The sequence below is a fragment of the Rhinopithecus bieti genome, unplaced genomic scaffold (assembly GCF_001698545.2).
Source record: "Rhinopithecus bieti isolate Rb0 unplaced genomic scaffold, ASM169854v2 scaffold_5889, whole genome shotgun sequence".
Taxonomy (NCBI): Eukaryota; Metazoa; Chordata; class Mammalia; order Primates; family Cercopithecidae; genus Rhinopithecus; species Rhinopithecus bieti.
Genome location: NW_016805277.1, coordinates 3,166,906 through 3,186,453, shown reverse-complemented (window position 1 = coordinate 3,186,453; position 19,548 = coordinate 3,166,906). Strand labels below are relative to the sequence as shown.

Sequence of the window (19,548 nt, the reverse complement as noted above, 5' to 3'; positions counted from 1 at the left end):
AGCAAATATTATCATACCTAATACAATAAAATTAACAAGAACTATTATTATTACTATTTTTGAGACAGAGTCCTGCTGTGTCACCCAGGCTGGAGTGCAGTGGCATGATCTTGGCTCACTGCAACCTCCACCTCTCGGGTTCAAGCAATTTTCCTGCCTCAGCCTCCTGAGTAGCTGGGACGACAGGCACCCGCCACCAGGCCTGGCTAATTTTTTGTATTTCTAGTAGAGATGGGGTTTCACTGTGTTAGCCAGGATGGTGTCAATCTCCTGGCCTCGTGATCCGCCTGCCCCGGAGAATTTTTTTATTATCTGATTTCCAGTCTACATTGAAATTTCCCCACATATCTCCCAATTTCCTTCACACATCTATGGCCAAACCAGTTTCCAAACTAGGACCATGCATTGCATTGGGGTGGTATGTATCTCAAATCTTTTAATTTGCAACAATATGTTTTTTAATAAGTATTTTAAAATCTACAACAGTCTTTGTTTTAATGATAATGATCTCCTGAGAGCCTGTGCCAGTGTCTTGTAAGTTTCCACCTTCTGGATTTGCCTTTTCCAACCCTGTGTTGCTGTTAGCCTAATCCTTGTAATTCCTGTGAACTGAAAGTTACATCTAAAGGTATGATTAGATTCAAGTTCAACTTTTTTCCCTTTTTAAGAAAGCAAAACTGCGTAAGAGATGATGTTGGGTACTTCATGCTGAGACTAGAGACAAGCAATATCTTATCTCAGTGATTGCTAATTTCTTATGCTACTTGGGGTCATAAAATCCCACTTTAAAAGTACAGGTAATTACATTTATCACTTCTTCTTTTATTGCTTCCAGAAATATCTTTCTGAAATTTTATCCACCAGAACTTACAGTGGTAAGTAAAATAAAGTGTAGATTTGCTTTTTTCTTCCTACTGATATCCAAGTATCCACAGTATTCATTTAAATGGTCTTGGTGGTTTACACAAATGTTTATATTTGTCAAAACTCACGGAATTATACCCTGGAAAAGGGTGAATTTTACTGTATGTCAATTATGCTTAATAAATCTGACTTTTAAAAAATGGTCTCAGCCGGGTGCAGTGGCTCATGCCTGTAATCCCAGCACTCTGGGAGGCCGAGGTGGGTGGATCATGAGGTCAGGAGTTCAAGACCAGCTTGACCAACAGGGTGAAACCCCATCTCTACTAAAATACAAAAAATTAGCCAGGCATGGTGGTGCACACCTGTAATTCCAACTACTCAGGAGGCTGAGGAAGGAGAATCGCTTGAACCCAGGAGGTAGAGGTTACAGTGAGCTGAGATCGCGCCATTGTACTCCAGTCTGGGTGACAGAGCCAGACCCCATCTCAAAAAAAAAAAAAGTCTCCACTTGAATAATCCATTATTCAAAGAAGATACACAAATGGCCAATAAATACATGGAAAGATGCTACTAATCATTATTGAAATGCAAATCAAAACTACAATGAGGTGTCACTTCACACTCATCAGGATGGCTACTATCAAAAAACATAAAATAAAAAGTGTTGGCAAGCATATGTAGAAATTGAAACCCTTGTGCACTATTGGTGGGAATGTCAAATGGTACAACCACTGTGGAAAATAGTATGGCAGTTTCTCAAAAAATTAAAAGTTGAATTACTGTATGATCTAATAATTCCACTTCTGGGTATATACCCAAAAGAACTGAAAGTAGGGTCCAGAAGTGACATTTGTACACCATTTATATATGGCCACATTATTCACAATAGCTAAAATGTGAAAGCAACCCAAATGTCCATCAATAGATGGATAAGCAAAATGTGATGTGTACTGTAATGAATCTTATTCAACCTTAAAAACTACCAGAATTCTGATATATGCTACAGTGGTCCCCAACCTTTTTGGCACCAGGGACCAGTTTCATGGAAGACAGTTTTTTCACAGACAGGAGTGGGGTGATGGTTTTGGGATGGAACTGTTTGACCTCAGATCATCAGGCATTAGATTCTCATAAGGAATGGGCAACCTAGATCCCTTGCATGGGGCAACCTAGATCCTTCTCATGGGCAGTTCAAAATAGGGTTTATGCTCCTATGAGAATCTAATGCCCCTACTGATCTGAGGCCCAGCTCGGGTGGTAATGTTCACTCATCTGTTGCTCACCTCCTACTGTGCCACCAGGTTAACAGGCCAGGTATGCATACTGGTCAGTGGTCTGGGGGTTGGGGACCCCTGGGCTGCAACATGGATGAACCTTGAGGACATTATAAGTGAAATGAGCCAAGTCACAAATAGATAAAAGCTGTATGATTCCACTTATATGAGGTACTTAGTAAAAAATTACAGAGACAGAAAGTAGAATGTTGGTTGTCAGGGGTTGGAGGATGTTGGGAGGAGAGGGTTATTGTTTAATGGGTAGTTTGTTTTGCAAAATGAGATTTGTAGAGGTTGAAAGATGGTGACGGTTGTACGTGAGTATACTTAACACCACTGAAACGTACACTTAAAAATGGTTAAGATAGTAAAAAAAAATTTTTTTTTTGAGATAGAGTCTTGCTCTGTTGGCCAGGCTGGAATGCAGTGGCGTCATCTTGACTCACTGCAAGCTCTGCCTCCTGGGTTCATGCCATTCTCCTGCCTCAGCCTCCCAAGTAGCTGGGACTACAGGTGCCTGCCACCAGACCCAGCTAATAGTTTGTATTTTTAGTAGAGACAGGTTTCACCGTGTTAGCCAGGATGGTCTCGATCTCCTGACCTCGTGATTCACCCATCTCGGCCTCCCAAAGTGCTGGGATTACAGGCGTGAGCCACCATGTCTGGCCAAGACTGTAAATTTTATGTGTATTTTACAATTTTTAAAATGAAAAAAAGGGCTTTAGTCTTTTCCCATTGTTTTATTACATTTGCTTTGCCAAGTAAGACATTCCTATATAATTTTAATGTTTTCTTCCATTAGTTATTTTAAGTATGTTGTAATAACTGACACTTTCAGGGTTTTAAAACCTGGTACAGCAAGAGACTATTTCTCACTCGTCTTCCCCACTTGCATCCTTTGGCACATAAAATTTATGTACTAGGTTCTGTAAATTATTTGCTTGGGATTGTGTGACTGGAGAAACATTTCCTACATTTTTCCAAGGCAGGCAGAGGCCAATTATACCACTACAGTAATTCCAAATTTTTGTTTCATTTAAATGTCCTCCACTATTGTTTCAGTAATTTTTATATATGTTCCTCTAGGCCCTTGCATGTGATATCCCTCCATTAAGTTTGTTTCCAAGAAAGCAATATTCTCAGTTACTTCTGAGACAGATAACTTCTCTTTCCCTTATTTGTAAAGATATCTATTGCTGGGAGCACTGATCGGAATGGATTACCTCTACATTCTTCGTATTTGCAGACTGCTTTTAGTTTTAGTTGCCAGACTTTTGGTCTCAAACACGTCTTTACACTAAAAAATTACCGGGGACCTCAAAAAGCGTGTACGTGAGTTATAATTATCAACATTTACTCAATTATAAATTAAAATTGATATTTCTAAGCGCAAGGAATACACACGCGCACGTTCCATGAAACACCACTGCAATGGCGTCATCACATGTTATGTGATCACTGGAAATTACTATACGAACATTAGAGAATGAGAATGAAAAGGAAAATAGTTTGGACATGAACGGACCACCTTCCTGGGTCTCCAATCCACACCACCCCTTCCCCCTATTCCAGAAGTCCCAGTGTCAAGCTTTGAGAAGCGCCATCCGTCACAGGTTTTGGTCTTCCCTTCCAAAAGTCAGTACTTCTCCAGGTTGCCCATCCCCAGCAAAGATCTGGACGTCCGCTGCCCCTAGCAACAGCACCTTGCACCCGGCACCCGGAAGTCGGAGCTGCGCACGCACGGCGGGCTTCCGATTTCCCGGCGTGCCCTAGGAGTGCGGCGTGGACGCGCGCGGGCCTAGAGACCCACGTGACCCACAGGGCGGCCGAGGCGGGACGCTGTGAGTGCGCGCGGTTGCGGGGTCGCTTTGCGGCTACTGCTTTGCGTCCCCGGCGGGCAGCCCGGGGCTGGTTCCCGCCTCCGCTCTCGCCACCGGCGGGAAAAGCAGCTAGTGTGGGAGGAAAGGCGCCATCTCCCGCCCCATCTCTCCCGCTCTTGGCTGGCCGGATCTTTTGGCTGTCCTGTGGCCTCGCTCCCCGCCCGGATCCTCCTGACCCTGAGATTCGTGGGTCTCACGTCCGGTGCACGCCCTGCTTCGGCCTCAGTTAAGCCTTTGTGGACTCCAGGTCCCCGGTGAGATTAGAAACGTTTGCAAACATGTCCCGGATCGAAAAGATGAGCATTCTGGGCGTGCGGAGTTTTGGAATAGAGGACAAAGATAAGCAAATTATCACTTTCTTCAGCCCCCTTACAATTTTGGTTGGACCCAATGGGGCGGGAAAGACGGTAAGTCTTCAGTAGCCGCCTTCAGTTTACAGGTCGCTACATTTTCCGGAGAATAAAATGGGGAGTTCAGAACTCTCCTTAGGAAGACAAGCGTCCCTAGGGCTCCACAGGTGTAGGCCCTTAAAGTGCCTCGGGGCGTGGCCTGTCGGCTGCAGCGACCTTAGGAGTTAGCCTGAGGCAGTCCCTGCAGGATGTTGGTGCCTGTCCTGGGGACAAGGTTTACTTAAGGATCCCACGAGACAGCTGTCGCAGCTCACTCAGAGTTCAGTTCCCACTGGATGCCCTTTGGTCTGTATTGATGTTTTTTAACGCTGTCTCCTTGCTTTCTAAGCATAGCATTCACTACCCAGTAGTTGTCCCATACAAGAATTCTTTTAAAAGTTATAAAGTGATATATATATGACTAAAGAGTTTCCAGGTATGCCAACTGTCCAAGCATGATACATGGAAAATAAATGACTTGACTTAAAAATGTAACTGATATAGTGGCGCGTAACTTGGAAAACTTTTGTTCTTAAAACCCAGTCAGCAATTTCAAGTTGGTGCATGACTGACATTTCTTTTAAAGCCCTGGGAATATTTAGAAATTTGAATGGAAAGAATAACCAAGAGGCATTTTGGTCAGGAATAGTGGCTTTAGAAAAAGCAAGACAGTGTCAGTATAGCAGGGAGAAGAGTCTAAAGGAAGGATTTGCGAAGAGTGTAGAAAGAGAGAAGGTTGAGAATTGAATGTCAAACTTGTTTACTTCTGTTTTTGTGAAAATGTTATTTGTTGAATGCTTGTTATGTACTTAGCATTGTACTAAATACTAGCAGAAGGGAGAGAAGTACTGTGTAGTGTATATGAGGACTGGCTGCCTCAATACACATTTTTTGCTTCGTTTGTTAGTTGACTGTTGGCAGTGACCTCACTGCTCTGTGCCTTAGTTTTCTCATTCATAAAATGGAGATTAAAAATAGTTTCTACAGCTGGGCGCGGTAGCTCACGCCTGTAATCCCAGTACTTTGGGAGGCCAAGGCGGGTGGATCACCTGAGGTCAGGAGTTTGAGACCAGCCTGGCCAACATGATGAAACCCCATCTCTAATAAAAATACAAAAATTAGCCAGGCATGGTGGCGCACGCCTGTAATCCCAGCTACTGGGGAGGCTGAGGTGGGAGAATCGCTTGAACCCGGGAGGCGGAGGTTGCAGTGAGCCGAGATCATGCCATTGCACTCCACCAGCCCAGGTGACAGAGCAAGACTCTGTCTCAAAGAAAAAAAAAAAAAGAGTTTCTACAGGCTGGGCTCGGTGACTGACGACTGTAATCCCAGCCCTTTGGGAGGCTGAGGCTGGAGGATTGCTTGAGCACAGGAGGTCAAGGCTGCAGTAAGCCATGATCATGCAGCTGCACTCCCTCCTGGGCAGCAGAGTGAGACCCTGTCTCAAACAAATGAGAAGTTTTTACAGCCTAGAGTTAATGTGAGAATGAAATAAATATATGTAAGAGCGCTTAGTACAATTCAGTACTTAACTGTTAGCTATTCTTATTATTAACTTAAATTAGTTTATTTATTTATTTATTTATTTTTTTGAGACGGAGTCTCACTCTGTTGCACGGGCCTGGAGTGCAGTGGGCCGGGATCTCAGCTTTACTGCAAGCTCTAGCCTCCCCGGGTTTACGCCTTCTCCTGCCTCAGCCTACCTGAAGTAGCTGGGACCGTACAGGCGCCTGCCACCTTGCCCGGCTAGCTTTTCCTTGTATTTTTTAGTAGAGACGGGGTTTCACCGTGTTAGCCAGGATGGTTCTTGATCTCCTGACTCGTGCATCGCATCTCGCCCATCCCCAGAGTAGTCTGGATTGACAGGCAAAGCCACCGTGCCCGGCCCCAACTTAAATTAGTTTAAAGGGTTTCAGTTGAATTGTTTTTTTCCCAAGTAACAATTCTTCATATTAGGATAACTTCTTAGTTATATAGCATTTCTGTGAACTTACAGCAATGATTCTTTTTGAGGCGGAGTCTCGCTGTGTCGCCCGGACTGGAGTGCAGTGGCCGGATCTCAGCTCACTGCAAGCTCCGCCTCCCGGGTTTGCGCCATTCTCCCGCCTCAGCCTCCCGAGTAGCTGGGACTACAGGCGCCCGCCACCCCGCCCGGCTAGTTTTTTTTTGTATTTTAGTAGAGACGGGGTTTCACTGTGTTAGCCAGGATGGTCTCGATCTCCTGACCTCTTGATCCGCCCGCCTCGGCTTCCCAAAGTGCTGGGATTACAGGCTTGAGCCACCGCGCCCGGCCAATTCTTTAAACACTTAATCAAATCTTGATTACAGGTTTTATAATGTCAGATTTTATCCATCTTTTATAGTTTCCATGATAAATAATATTTTCATAATGAATTCATATTTTATGATAAACTTCTGTGATTCTCTTATAACAAAGTGATGTAATTTTCTATTTCTTCAGACCATCATTGAATGTCTAAAATATATTTGTACTGGAGATTTCCCTCCTGGAACCAAAGGAAATACATTTGTACATGATCCCAAGGTAATGGTGCTAGTACAATGTTGTATTTTATAATTATAAAATGATAGTAGCTTATTGTAGAAAACTTGGCATTGAAGAAGTATAGAGATGCATTCAGCACCCAGTAATAATCATTGTTGACATTTTCATGTATTTTCCTCCTCCTTTAAATACTGTTTTATATAGCTGATGTCATACTCTTAACTTTGTATGCTGGGTTTTTTTTCCCCAACTTAACCTTATCATGAAGTCCCGTGTCATTAAAAAACTATCATCTGGGTGTTTGGTATGTGAATGCTTCTTTTAATCTTTATACTGTTTTGTATGTCTGAGATATTTTCTACCTAAAGTTCATGAACACTTTAATAGTTCTATAATTTTCTTACATTAAAGTGCTTTCAGTTTTTCATTAAAATGTACCATGATAAGCCAGGCATGTGGGTGTGTGCGGGTACTCCCAGATAGCTCTAGAGACTGAGATGGGAGGATTGCTTCAGCCCAGGAGTTCAAGGCTAGCCTGGGCAATATAGTGAGACACGCTGTCTAGAAAAAAAAGTACCATGATAAAAATCTTTGTGTATGAATCATTGTTTGAATTATAGTGTTTATACTATTAGTGTATGTAAGGACATAGAATTTGGTCTATAGGTTTGTTTTTGCACATATAGAAATGAAACAACAGTACATATGTGTGTGTATAGATATAGTTTATTTGTTTTTAGTGGGATCATGTGCCTCTCTCGCTGCTCCCTGACCCCAGTTCCACTATGTTTTTGTTATGTGTTCTTCCAAGATTTTTTCTGCTTATGAAACCATGCCTATGTGAGCATATAAATGCATTCACACATACATACTTTAGCACATTAATATAATTTTATACTTCTATTTTATTGTTTTTAGTTACTAAATTGTATTCCATTGAGTTTATATCTTACAGTTTATTAACTGACTCCCTGTTATTATTTGTTTCCACTTTTGTGTGATTAAACTCTGTAATTATGAAAGTATTTATGAATTTTCCTCTTAGAAATGTAATAGTATTTAGTACATTTACTGAGTCCTCTCTATAATGACTATTTCCCACCTTCTTTCTCCTTAAATTTACAATCTACTTTCCTTAATTGATGATCTTGCTTTGTACTTGATTGAGAAATAGGAAGAATCAAATGAAAATTCTCTTATTTTCCAATCATCAAATCTACAAAACTAGTGTACATATTGTTTTTTCTTGTCTGTTAAGGATAAATTATTTGTTGTTTTGTCTAAACATCTTGGAGGCTCCTTGGAGGGTAGATCTCATTGATCCATCTTATCCACCCAAGGATTTTCCCCTTCAGTTTTTCCTTCCCTCTCCTGGATCAGCAGTTTCTCTTGTTGGATCATTCACATCAGCATGTAAACATGCTCTGGTAGCTCTAGTCTTCAAATAAAAAACTCTCCCTTTACTCCAATTCACCCTCTAGCCATTACCTTTTCTCTGTTCCAATATATAGCAGAATTCATAAGATTTGTATGTACTCATCGCCTTTACTTCATTGACTCCCATTTTTCCCTCAGTCTACTCCATTCAAGTTTTCTTTTCCTCCACTAAAAGTGCTCTTGTAAGGTTACCGATAATTTCTATGAGCCAGATAGAGTGGTCAGTTTCTAATTCTCATTAACATCTCGTCAGATTTGACACAGTTGGCTATTTCTTTTTTAAAAAATATTTCCTTCTTGGTCGGGCGCGGTGGCTCAGGCCTGTAATCCCAGCACTTTGGGAGGCCGAGACGGGCGGATCACGAGGTCAGGAGATCGAGACCATCCTGGCCAACCCGGTGAAACCCCGTCTCTGCTAAAAAATACAAAAAACTAGCTGGGCGAGGTGGTGGGCGCCTGTAGTCCCAGTTACTCGGGAGGCTGAGGCAGGAGAATGGCGTAAACCCGGGAGGCGGAGCTTGCAGTGAGCTGAAATCCGGCCACTGCACTCCAGCCTGAGCGACAGAGCGAGACTCCATCTCAAAAAAGAAAAAAAATTTCCTTCTTGGCTTTTGTGACACTATAATCTCATAGTTTTCTTCTTTCTCACTGGCTATACTTTAGTCTTTGTTGGGTCTACCTTTGCTTGATTTCTTTCTTTTTTTTTTTTTTTTTGAGACGGAGTCTTGTTCTGTCACCCTGGCTGGAGTTCAGTGTGGCATGATCTTGGATCACCGCAACCTCTGTTGCCCGGGTTCAACCTATTCTTGTGCCTTAGCCTCTCGAGTAGCTGGGATTACAGGTGGTGCCACCACACCCGGCTAATTTTTGTATTTTTAGCAGAGACGGGGTTTCATCATGTTGGCCAGACTGGTCCTGACCTCCTCACCTCAGGTGATCCGCCTGCCTTAGTCTCCCAAAGTGCTGGGATTATAGGCTTGAGCGACCACGCCCAACCTGCTTGATTTTCTAAAAGCCAATGTGACACAAGAGTTGACCATCTTTGCATTAACTCTCTTCCCTATCTCTCTTGGATGAGCTTATTCAGTCTAACGGCTTTAAGTACTGGTTATGTGCTGGTAACTCCCACATTTATATATTTGACCCTGACTTCTTTCCTTAGATCTAGACATATATGTCTAGCTGTTTGTTTGGATATTTAATGGGCATCTCAAATTTAACATGTTCAAAACAGAACTCTCGATTCCTTGTACGCACTTCCTGCCTACATTCTCAGCTCTGTTACTACCTCAGTACCCGACCCCCACCAGTTTTGTAAATGATGTCATCATCCATACATAAGCAATTCTTACTTACCTTTCTAAAATATGTCAGAATTTGTCTACTTCATTCCATCGGCCACTGTGTTCCTGTTCCAAGCCACCATCATATTCCCTTTCAACTATTAGAATCGTCTCCTAACTTGTTTTCCTGCCCTCATTCTTGAAGCTCTCTCTTTTTCACAGAGTAATCAGAGTTGTCTTTTTAAATATTCATTCAAGAAGGAATGAGTTGTTCAAAATCTGGGAGGAAGACATTCTATTCAGTCTAGGTGCAGAGTCACTGAGCATGGTTGATGTGTTCAAGGAATCACAAGGAAGAACAAGGGAAAATGGTAGAAAGTGAAGTTAGAAAGATAGAAGGGACTAGATCCTGTAGGTCCTTGGATTCTAGTCTTATTTTAATAGGAATCTGTCTATTAGGAGATTTTGAGCAGGGAAAGGACATGATCTGATTTATGTTTTAAAGTGCTCAGTCTGGTTGCTGAGAGAAGACTATCTGTAGGTAGCAAAGGTAGGAGGGCAGAGACAAATCTTTAAGAGGATTTTGTGATGATTCAGGTGAGAAACATAGGTGGCTTGATTAAGGTAGTGGTAGAATGGTGATAATTGTTTGGATTTAGTGTGTATTTTGAAAGTAGAACCAACAAATTAGCTAATGGTTTGGATAATGGTGTCTGAAAGAAGTAAAAGCATCAAGCATTAACTCCAAAGTTTTTGACTTGAACAACTGGATAAAATAGTTTTGTCATTTACTGTAATAGGGGCACTGTGGAAAAAAGATTTGAGTGGATCTGGTTTAAACATGTAAATTAGGGATATGTGTTAAATATCCGAAGGAGGCCGGGCGCGGTGGCTCAAGCCTGTAATCCCAGCACTTTGGGAGGCTGAGACGGGCGGATCACGAGGTCAGGAGATCGAGACCATCCTGGCTAACACGGTGAAACCCCGTCTCTACTAAAAAATACAAAAAACTAGCCGGGCGACGTGGCGGCGCCTGTAGTCCCAGCTACCCGGGAGGCTGAGACAGGAGAATGGCGTGAACCCGGGAGGCGGAGCTTGCAGTGAGCTGAGATCCGGCCATAGCACTCCAGCCTGGGTGACAGAGCGAGACTCTGTCTCAAAAAAAAAAAAAAAAAAAAAATATCCGAAGGAGATGTCCAGTTGGCAAACAGAAGTCGTTCAGGAAAGAGATTAAGACTGGAGAAAGAAAATTAGGAATCATTAATGTATACAGGTAGTTCTACATGGTTAACTTTTAAAGCCTGATGAGATCAAATAGAGAGTGAATATGGAAAAGATATTCAAGACCTGAACCTAGAGCACTAGAGCCGACAAAGCCTTTAGAAATTGGGAAGAGGAGGAGAAGCTAGCAAAAGATAGTAAAAGAGCAATTAGTTAAGTAAGGAAAACTGAGAGGGTGGTGTCTTGGAAGACAAGAGAAATAAAGTGTTACAAGGAGGAAATCATCAACTGTGTAAAATATGTTGATAGCTCAAGAAAGAATAGGAATGTTTGGATATGTGGAGTCCTTTGTTGCTCTTGACAAAACCAGTTCCAATAATCAGAGAAAAGATAAGGAAGTGAAACAATTATTTTACAAATTTTGTTGTAAGTGGACACAGAGATAGGACAGTAGCTGAAGAGGTTTACAGGATAAAGGAAAGTTTTGTTGTTGTTTTGTTATGTTTTTAAAAGCAGGATATACTAGAGTATTTGTAGACTGTTGGGAGTGACTCTGGACGGAAACATTGATGCAGGAGAGGGGATAATTACAGAGTACAATCCTTCAGTAGGCAAAAAGAGATAAGATCCATTGCCCAACCGGAGAGGATACCAGGAACATCACTGTTATGCATTGTAACAGGGATGTTAGGCAGAGTATATGATTGGAAACTTTAGTGGTGAAAGAATGAATAAGTTCTCTTGCCGGGCGCGGTGGCTCAAGCCTGTAATCCCAGCACTTTGGGAGGCCGAGACGGGCGGATCACGAGGTCAGGAGATCAAGACCATCCTGGCTAACACGGTGAAACCGCGTCTCTACTAAAAAAATACAAAATCTAGCCAGGCGAGGTGGCGGGCGCCTGTAGTCCCAGCTACTCCGGAGGCTGAGGCAGGAGAATGGCGGAAACCCAGGAGGCGGAGCTTGCAGTGAGCTGAGATCCGGCCACTGCACTCCAGCCCGGGCGACAGAGTGAGACTCCGGGTAAAAAAAAGTTCTCTTTTGATTGCTTCTATATTCTCAATGAAAAAAGAAATGAAGTTACTGGTTGAGATTGGCAGAAGGGGTTGATTGAGCATAGAAAACATAGAGTAGTTTTTAACCTCAATGAGTAAATCGATTAAGGGAGGTGTTCTGGGATTACATGACAGTGTCAGGGGTTTTGTGAAAATTTAAAGAGAGACCAGCCAGTCATGATTATGTATGTTTTTTCAGTCTTGTTCAGCCCAAGCACTGAATAAGTTGGAAAGTTGCGTTTATCCACGGTTGGGGATTTGGTAAATACAATGAAGGTAATGAGAAGCAAGGAATTGAGTACTGATGTGGTTTGGATTTATGTCCTTCCAAATCTCATGTTGAATTGTAACCCCCATTGTTGGAGGAGGGGCCTGGTGGGAGGTGATTGAATCATGGGGGTGGATTTCCCTCTTGCAGTTCTTGTGATAGTGAGTGAGTTCTTATGAGATCTGGTTGTTTAAAAGTGTGTAGCACCTTCGCCTTCACTCTCTTCCTCCTGCTCTGGCCATGTAAGATGTGCCATCTTCACCTTCGCCTTCTGCCATGATTTTAAGTTTCCTGAAGCCTAGAAAAGCCAGTCGTGCTTACTGTACAGCCTGCAGAACCATGAGCCAATTAAACCTCTTTTCTTTATAAATTACCCAGTTTCAGGTATTTCTTTGTAGCAGTGAGAAAACAGACTAATACAGAAAGTTGGTACTGAGAGTAGGGTATTGCTATAAAGATAGCTGAAAATGTGGAAGTGACTTTGGAACTGGGTAATGGGCAGAGGTTGGAACAGTTTGGAGGGCTCCAAAGAAGACAGGAAGATGAGGAAAAGTCTGGAACTTCCTAGAGACTTGTTAAATTATTTTGACCAAAATGCAAATAGTGATATGAATAATGAAGTCTAGGCTGAGGAGGTCTCAGATGGAGATAAGGAGCGTACTGAGAACTGGAGTAAAGGTCACTCTTGCAATGCTTTAGCAAAGAGACTGGCAGCATTGTGCCCCTGCTCTAGGAATCTGTGGAACTTTGCACTTGAAAGAGATGATTTAGAGTATTTGGTGGAAGAAACTTCCAGGCAGCAAAACATTCAAGACATGGCTCGGCTGCTTCTAACAGTATAGCTCATATGTGTGAGCAAAGAGATCTGAAACTGGAATTTATATTTAAAAGGGAAGCAGAGCATAAAAGTTTGGAAAATGTTCTGCCTGACCATATAGTAGAAAAGTAAAACCCATTTTCTGGGGAGGAATTCAAGCCGGCTGCAGAAATTTGCGTAAGTAAAAAGGAGCAGAATGTTTAATAGCCAAGACAATGGGGAAAATGGCTAGAAGGCATTTCAGAGACCTTCACAGCAGCCTCTCCCATTAAAGTACACTGCTCCCTGTATTTCAGCCACTCTAGCTCCAGCCATGGCTAAAAGGGCCCCAGATACATCTCAGGCTGCTGCTCCAGAGGCTGCAAGCTATAAGCCTTGGCAGCTTCCGCATGATTTTAAGCCTGTGGTTGCACAGAGGACAAGAGTTGAGGCTGGGGAGCCTCCACCTAGATTTCAGAGGATGTATGGAAACGCCTGGATGTCCAGGCAGAAGTCTGCTGCAGGGACAGAGCCCTCATGGAGAAGCTCTACTAGGGCAGTGCAGAGGGGAAATGTGGGGTTGATCCCCCACATGGTGTTCCCAATGGGGCACTGCCCAGTGGAGCTGTGAGAAGAGGGCCACTATCCTCCAGACCCCAGAGCTTGCACTGTGTGCCTGGAAAAGCTACACACACTCAACACCAGCCATTGAGAGCAGCTATGGGAGCTGAGCCCTGCAGAGCCACAGGGGCGGAGCTGCCCAAGGCCTTGAGATCCCACCTCTTGTGTCACTGTGGCCTTCATATGAGACATAGAGTCAGAGGATATTATTTTGGAACTTTAAGATTTCGGATCAAGAAGTCAGGAGATCAAGACCATCCTGGCCAACATGGTGAAGCCCCGCCTCTACTAAAATACAAAAAATTAGCTGGGCGTGCTAGCACGCACCTGTAGTCCCAGCTACTCAGGAGGCTGAGACTGGGGAATCACTTGAACCCAGGAAGCAGAAGTTACAGTGAGCCGAGACTGTGCCACTGCACTCTAGCCTGGTGACAGAGCGAGACTTCGTCTCAAGAAAAAAAAAAAAAAGATTTGGCTGGGCGCAGTGGTTCATGCCAGTAATTCCAGCACTTTGGGAGGCTGAGGCAGGCAGATCACGATGTCAGGAGATCGAGACCATCCTGGCTAGCACAGTGAAACCCCATCTCTACTAAAAATACAAAAAATTAGCTTGGTGTGGTGGCAGGTGCCTGTAGTCCCAGCTACTTGCGAGGCTGAGGCAGGAGAATAGCATGAACCCGGGAGGCGGAGCTTGCAGTGAGCCAAGATCACGCTACTGCACTCCGGCCTGGGTGACAGAGCGAGACTCTGTCTCAAAATAATAATAATAATAATAAATAAAAATGTAATGACTGCCCAGCTGGGTTTTGGACTTGCTTGGGGCCTGTAGCCCTTTGTTTTGGCTGATTCCTTCCTTTTAGAACATGTATATTTACCCAATGCCGGTACCCCCGTTGTATCTTGGATGTAATAACTTGTTTTGATTTTACAGATTCATAGACCAAAGGGACTTGCCTTGTCTCAGATGAGACTTTGGGCTGTGGACTTTTGAGTTAATGCTGAAATGAGTTAAGACTTGGGGGACTGTTAAGAAGGGATGATTGTGTTTTGCAGTGTGAGAAGGACATGAGATTTGGGAGGAGCCAGGGGTGGAATGATATGGTTTGGATTTCTGTCCTTCCAAATCTCATCTCAAATTGTAATCCCCAGTGTTGGAGGAGGGACGTGGTTGGGATGATTGGATCATGGGGGTGGATTTCCCCTTGCTGTTCTCATGGTAGTGAGTAAGTTCTCATGAGAGCTGGTTGTTTAAAAATCTGTCACAATTCCCCCTTTACTCTTTTCTTCCTGCTCCGGCCATTTAAGATGTGCCAGCTTCCCCTTTGCCTTCTGCCATGATTGTAAGTTTCCTGAGGCCTCCCCAGTCTTGCTTCCTGTACAGCATGTGGAACCGTGAGCCAATTAAACCTCTTTTCTTTTTTTTTTTTCTAAAATGAAGTCTTGCTCTGTCGCCCAGGCTGGAGTGCAGTGGTGCGCTCTTGGCTCACTGCAAGCTCCACCTCCCGGGTTTACGCCATTCTCCTGCCTCAGCTCCCAAGTAGCTGGGATTACAGGTGCCCGCCACCATGCCCGGTTAATTTTTTATATTTTTAGTAGAGACTGGGTTTCACCGTGTTAGCCAGGATGGTCTTGATCTCCTGACCTCATGATCCGCCCGCCTCGGCCTCCCAAAGTGCTGGGATTACAGGCATGAGCCACCGCACCCAGCTACCTCTTTTCTTTATAAGTTACCCAGTTTCAGGTTTTTTCTATAGCAGTACAAGAATGTACTAATACAACTATAATCTTAATATATTGACTTAATCCTCCTGTATGTAATCAATATCTCATCGTTGCATCAGGGCTCTAGCACCCAATATGGGCTGACTCCATCCCTGTATGCCAGTCTTCCTTACCCTGTATAGGCTCTGACTCTTCATTCTGACTCCCTCACAGGATGCTTTCCTGTTCTGTATAGACTTTGACTTCCGGTGCTGGATCACATCCTCATTCCCCAGCCTTCTCTGATACCAGGTGACCTCTTACAGGGATGCAAACTGTACTCTGTGACCTGAATCTCCCCAGATCTGTGTCACTGAGAGGGTCACTCTTCCCAGTCTGATACTTTATACCAGGTGGCTTCTTGCAAGAATGCCCTTTCTACTCTATGATCTGACTTCCCCCTAGCCGACTTATCCCTCATGTGGGCCCCCTTCTCATCATTATCAGACTCTGAATCCACATGCTATTCCCTGGCGTGGACACTGCTTCTGAGCTGGATCCTCCCTATTCGTGGATTCCTCTTTCATCCTGCTGGAACTCTAATACCATTGGACTCTTGAAACTCTGTGCTAAGCTCTTTCCCCATGAGGGTACCCTTCTCAGCCTACTCAAGCTCATTTATTCCACTCTAGGCTGAGTTTTAGGTGCCTTAACCTTCAGCTGGCATGAGCACACACCTTCTTCTGCTCCACCTAATGGTTTTACAGCTAGATTGTTTGGAGAAAGAAGGGTTTTTCTTATTTTTTATTTTATTTTATTTTTGATAGAAATTGTTCTGAAGTATAATACACATTTCTTTGTTTTAATAATTCAATCTAAATTACGCTTTTTGAAGTGACTCTTCTTCAGTAAGAGTATCAACAACAATGTGGTGATAGAAATGCTACAAGATAGCCCTTGCTTGAATTCTGTTTACTAATTTGATGTTTGCCAGGTAGCTAGGTTCTCGAAAGGTAGATACCATGGAGAACGAATATATGTGTATTTGGCTTTCTAGTCAGGAACAGTGTAAACAGGTTAATTTTTTGCTGTATAAATACATAGTTCCTTGGTTTAACTGCTGTGGATTAAACCCTCAGCAGAACACTCTCCTTATGATGAAATGACAGAGTCCAGTCTCTGGGCTTTCAAAACTTTATACTGACCTTTGGCCACCTCCTCATTGAAATGTCTGTATCCTAAGAGGCTGTTTCTGAGTAGCCACTTTACCTCCATCATCAATGCTAAAACCCTTGTCCAGGCTGCCTTCCTATCTCTCCTCAGTTACTCGCTGCTTCATGTCTTGACTCAGTTTACTCTGTTCACCCTAAAGACAAAATAATTCTTCTAAAATGCATATCTACTTCATGCAGTTCCCCTGGTTCAAACCATTTAGTGCCATCATCTTAAGTCCAGAAGCCTTACCATGTTTAGAAGGCTGTTAATTTCTGAAATGTTTTATGATGATACTCCTCTTTTTCCTATTTCTATGCCAAACATTCTGAAATTTCTGTAGTCACGTAGTGACTCAGATCTTTTCATCTGGTTAACTCCTACTCATCTGTCAGGTTTCATTTAAACATTCACTTCCTTTAGAATACCTTCCCTGAGCTCTCCTAGATAGGTTAGATGCCCCTGCTTTGTACTCCCAGATTATCCTGTACTTCACTTATGATGGTGTTTAGCATACCTTCTCTACATTTAACCTATCTTCCATGCTCCAGAGGAAAAAAGTCTATCATTTTGAACCAAAACAACACATGAAACCTGCAAAGTGCCTGTAAATATTTGTTGAGTGATTAATTGAATTAATATCAAAGTTAAATTCATGCCAAGAAGTTATTAAAAAGTCAACAAAGAATATTTCCAGATTTTTTTTTTTTTCCAAAGCAGAATCCAGTACTTCTGATTTGGGTTGCAACAAAATAATGAGTGTCACACTTATACTCTCAAGATGAATAACTATAACACTGGAAAAGTATGTGAAACAACTGTTTGCAGGCATTGGACAACAGATAATGCAGGGCTATATTATTTAAGAAAGGAAAAACATAAAAGGTGATTCTGCATTCATTCCAGCTTTCTACCTAGGAACATTTTGTAAACTTTGGCACATGGAATTGGAATCCAGTAGAGAGCTGGGCAGAATTGGGCATCACTAGGCAGATGAAACAAAGATAGAATTTTGGATTTGCTAAAGTGACTGGAAATTGTAGAGCAGAGTACTGAAGTAGGGTTGCTGTGCAGAGATGGTGTACCAGAAGTCTGCATAAGGATCTTTTGAGTCTTTGGCCAGATACTAAGCTGTCCATATATAGGATGAGATGTAATGAGGGCTAGCAGAGAACAACTATCAAGGTGGGAAGTGGGGCTGTGAGTGGTGTATTCTAAAGGTCACACGGTGCTGCAGGACATTTGAGTCCTGATATGCCAGAATGGAGTGACCTCGTGGAACTCTCCAGTGTTCACTTGAGACCTCAGAAAGGCCCACCTAACAAATACTGAAACCAAGTTTTGATAGAATCAAGCTGAGTTGCCAGTAAATCAACGGGCTGCTAGAACAAAACTCAAGACTTTTTAAAGGAAGTCTGCTCAATCCAGGCTCTCAATGTGGCATCTATAATGTGCAGAATATAATTTTAAAAATTAGTGGGAATATGCAAAAGAAAATGTGGTCTACACCGGAGAAGGGAAAAGTGAGTAGAAACAGATCCAGAGATGACAGATTTTGGAATTAGCAGACAAGGATTTTTTTTTTTTTTTAGATGAAGTCTCACTCTGTTTCTCAGGCTGGAGTGCAGTGGCACGATCTCAGCTCACTGCAGCCTCTGTCTCCCGGGTTCAAGCAATTCTTCTTCCTGAGCCTCCCGAGTAGCTGGGACTACAGGCGCCCACCACCATGTGTGGCTAATTTTTTTTTTTTTTTTTGTATTTTTAGTAGAGATGGGGTTTCACCGTATTAGCTAGCCTGGTCTTGTAATCCACCTGCCTTGGCCTCACAAAGTGCTGGGATTACAGGCATGAGCCACCACACTCGACTAGGTTTTTTTAAAGCTATGATAGATAAGCTCAAGGACTTAAAGGAAAAGGTGGACATAATGTGTGGGAAGACATCTAAACAGAGTAATAAAAACTGTTTAAAAAAAGACCCAAGAAGCTGAATGCATCACAAGCAGCATAAACATACCTATGTTGTACATTACATTCAAATTGCTCAAAACTAAAGATAAATCTTAAAAACAGGTGGAGGAAAAAGTATCACATTATGCAGAGGGAAAGAATAATGAGTATGATTACTTCTTAGGAAAAGCAATCTAAACCTGAAAACAGTGGGACAGCACCTTTAAGGTGTTGGGGAATAAAAGTTAAACTATATCCAGCAAAAATATTCTTTGAAAATTGAAGGTGAAATGGAGAAAATTTTCAGATTTTAAAAAAATGGTGGAGGTAATTTGTTACAGACAGGCTTGCACTATAGTAATTGTTAAAGGAAGTTTTTGAGGCTGAAGAAAAGTGATTGTAAATTAGTCCTAGAGTAAAAGCTGCTCTAGGCCCCCCTTTACAGACCTTAAAAACAAAAGTTCAAAAGAATCCAACTGTTTGTTGCTCAAAAAACTTAGCTGCATGCCAGAACAAAGTTCAATACTCATTAAAGGAATAAAACAAAATCTTTCACCCAATAATGCAAAATTCACAATCCGAAGTTAACAAGCAGAGAAGCGGGGAAATAGGACCCATAACCAGAGAAAAATCAATCATATGAACAGGTCCAAAATGAAAGAAATACTAGAATTCGTAGATAAGAACCCTAAAACCATATTATAAATCTTATAAATATGCTCATAGATACAAAGGAAAACATAAGCATAATGAGAAAAATATAATTTTAAAAACCCAAATAATGTAAATGGAATAACTGCTTTTGTGTATAATGGTACAAATAGGTTAAAAGCAAAAGGGTGGAAAAAATATACTGTGCCAACTAATGAAAAGAGAAGTGAAGTGACCATATTAATACCAGACAGAATACATCAGAACTAGGGAAAATGAGACATTTTATGATGATAAGAGGTCAATTTAGTGCAAGGACACAAAAATTCTAAATGTTAAACTTCCAGATATATGAGGCAGAAACCTATGCAGAATGAAGAAATACACAAATCTGCAAGTTTAGCTGGAGATCTCAATATCCCTCTCAATAGAGAAACAGAAGAAG

General features: G+C 42.3%; 1 protein-coding gene across 1 annotated transcript in view; it reads left to right on the top strand.

The window, feature by feature from the left end:
- The first annotated feature begins 3,893 nt into the window (after positions 1–3,893).
- Positions 3,894–19,548, top strand: part of RAD50 (RAD50 double strand break repair protein) — an 88,903-nt gene continuing 73,248 nt past the window's right edge. The window contains 2 exon segments of the mRNA XM_017872025.1: positions 3,894–4,425; positions 6,869–6,952. Of these exon segments, the coding sequence (XP_017727514.1) occupies positions 4,297–4,425; positions 6,869–6,952 (213 nt within the window). The 5' untranslated portion in view covers positions 3,894–4,296.